Source organism: Sinocyclocheilus rhinocerous, unplaced genomic scaffold (assembly GCF_001515625.1).
Source record: "Sinocyclocheilus rhinocerous isolate Xijiao unplaced genomic scaffold, SAMN03320098_v1.1 scaffold1264, whole genome shotgun sequence".
Taxonomy (NCBI): domain Eukaryota; kingdom Metazoa; phylum Chordata; class Actinopteri; order Cypriniformes; family Cyprinidae; genus Sinocyclocheilus; species Sinocyclocheilus rhinocerous.
Genome location: NW_015654926.1, coordinates 19,598 through 20,971, shown reverse-complemented (window position 1 = coordinate 20,971; position 1,374 = coordinate 19,598). Strand labels below are relative to the sequence as shown.

Below are 1,374 nucleotides of genomic sequence, written 5' to 3'. Positions count from 1 at the left end.
TCACTGGATATTTCCATTTCTTTAGTTTCAGGGAAAAAGACATGAAGAAGATCTGAAAGACTGAGTGTTTTGTCCTTCATCAGGTTGATTTCTCTGAAAGGAAGTGGAAATATGAGCTGGACGTCCTGATTCTCTTTCCCTTCAGCCCAGTCCAGGATGAACTTCTGCACAGAGACTGTTTTTCCAATGCCAGCGACTCCCTTTGTCAGCACAGTTCTGATGGCTTTGTCTTGTCCAGGTAAAGCTCTAAAGATGTCACTGCATTTGATGGCTGTGTCCTCTGTTGCTGCTCTCCTGGATTGTGTCTCAATCTGTCTCACCTCATGCTCATTACTGATCTCTCCTCTCTCACTCTCTGTGATGTAGAGCTCTGTGTAGATCTCATTCAGCAGTGTTGGGTTTCTCTGCGTCGCTGTTCCCTCATTCAGACATGCAAACTTCTTCAGCAGATTTGATCTAAACGTGTTGAGGGCTTCATGCCTGTAAAATAAAAAGTTAATAAGCACAATGTCTTGTGTATTTTGTATCATGTGTTCAGATCATATCTAAATACCTGAGACCACACCGTGTATCTCTATTCTTGAAATGTACTCGCCTAACTGTAGACCCGTCACTCTTCATAGACACACAGCTGGACTCTGCTTCTGATCTCTTCTGATGAACTGAACTAAAACAGAACAACATTAAAGATCATCCTTTAAATGACTGTATGCAACAAATCAACATATGATAATACATACGATATACTGATATACACTATTAACTGATAGAAATTTGTCAACCGGTAGAGATTTTGGACTATCGTCTTTATTGAAACAAACAACAGCGCTATATGCACGCGCTGTCTGTTTCTGAGCGCAGTCTGAGAGGCACAAGAATCGCTCAGAGAAGAAACACAAACAACAGCGCTATACGCACGCGCTGTCTGTTTCTGAGCGCAGTCTGAGAGGCACAAGAATCCGCTGCTCAGAGAATTAGTGTTGCTTTATTGGCCTTGAACAGTTAAATACACATACTTATATGTGTCAAAATGCCCGTCTTTACACAGTGAAGACTATACAGTGCTTTTGATTAATTTATACACTTTATGTAGCATTTCTTATATTTATTCTAATTTTTTTGTCCTGTTGCTTTTCAATTAGTTTCTTATTCTTATTTCATCACTGACTGTTTACTTATCTTCAGTGAGATTGTATTAGTTTTTTGTGTGATTTTGACACTGGTGACAAAAATTATGAAAATTCTATGTTATCAAAAATGTTTATATCATAAACATATTATTAAAAGCAAAAATAAAAATTGTGATATATATTGTTATTGTGAAATAAAAATATATATCACAATTGTTATTTTTGCTTTTAATAATATGTTTAT

General features: G+C 36.9%; 1 protein-coding gene across 1 annotated transcript; it reads right to left on the bottom strand.

Annotated features, from left to right (window-relative positions):
• Positions 1 to 4: 4 nt before the first annotated feature.
• Positions 5 to 667, bottom strand: LOC107717717 (NACHT, LRR and PYD domains-containing protein 3-like; the record flags this gene model as incomplete). The annotated part of the gene is made up of 2 exons (XM_016524554.1): positions 5 to 480; positions 554 to 667. Coding segments are annotated over 2 exons (590 nt in total), but the record flags the coding sequence as incomplete, so codon positions are not given.
• Positions 668 to 1,374: the final 707 nt, after the last annotated feature.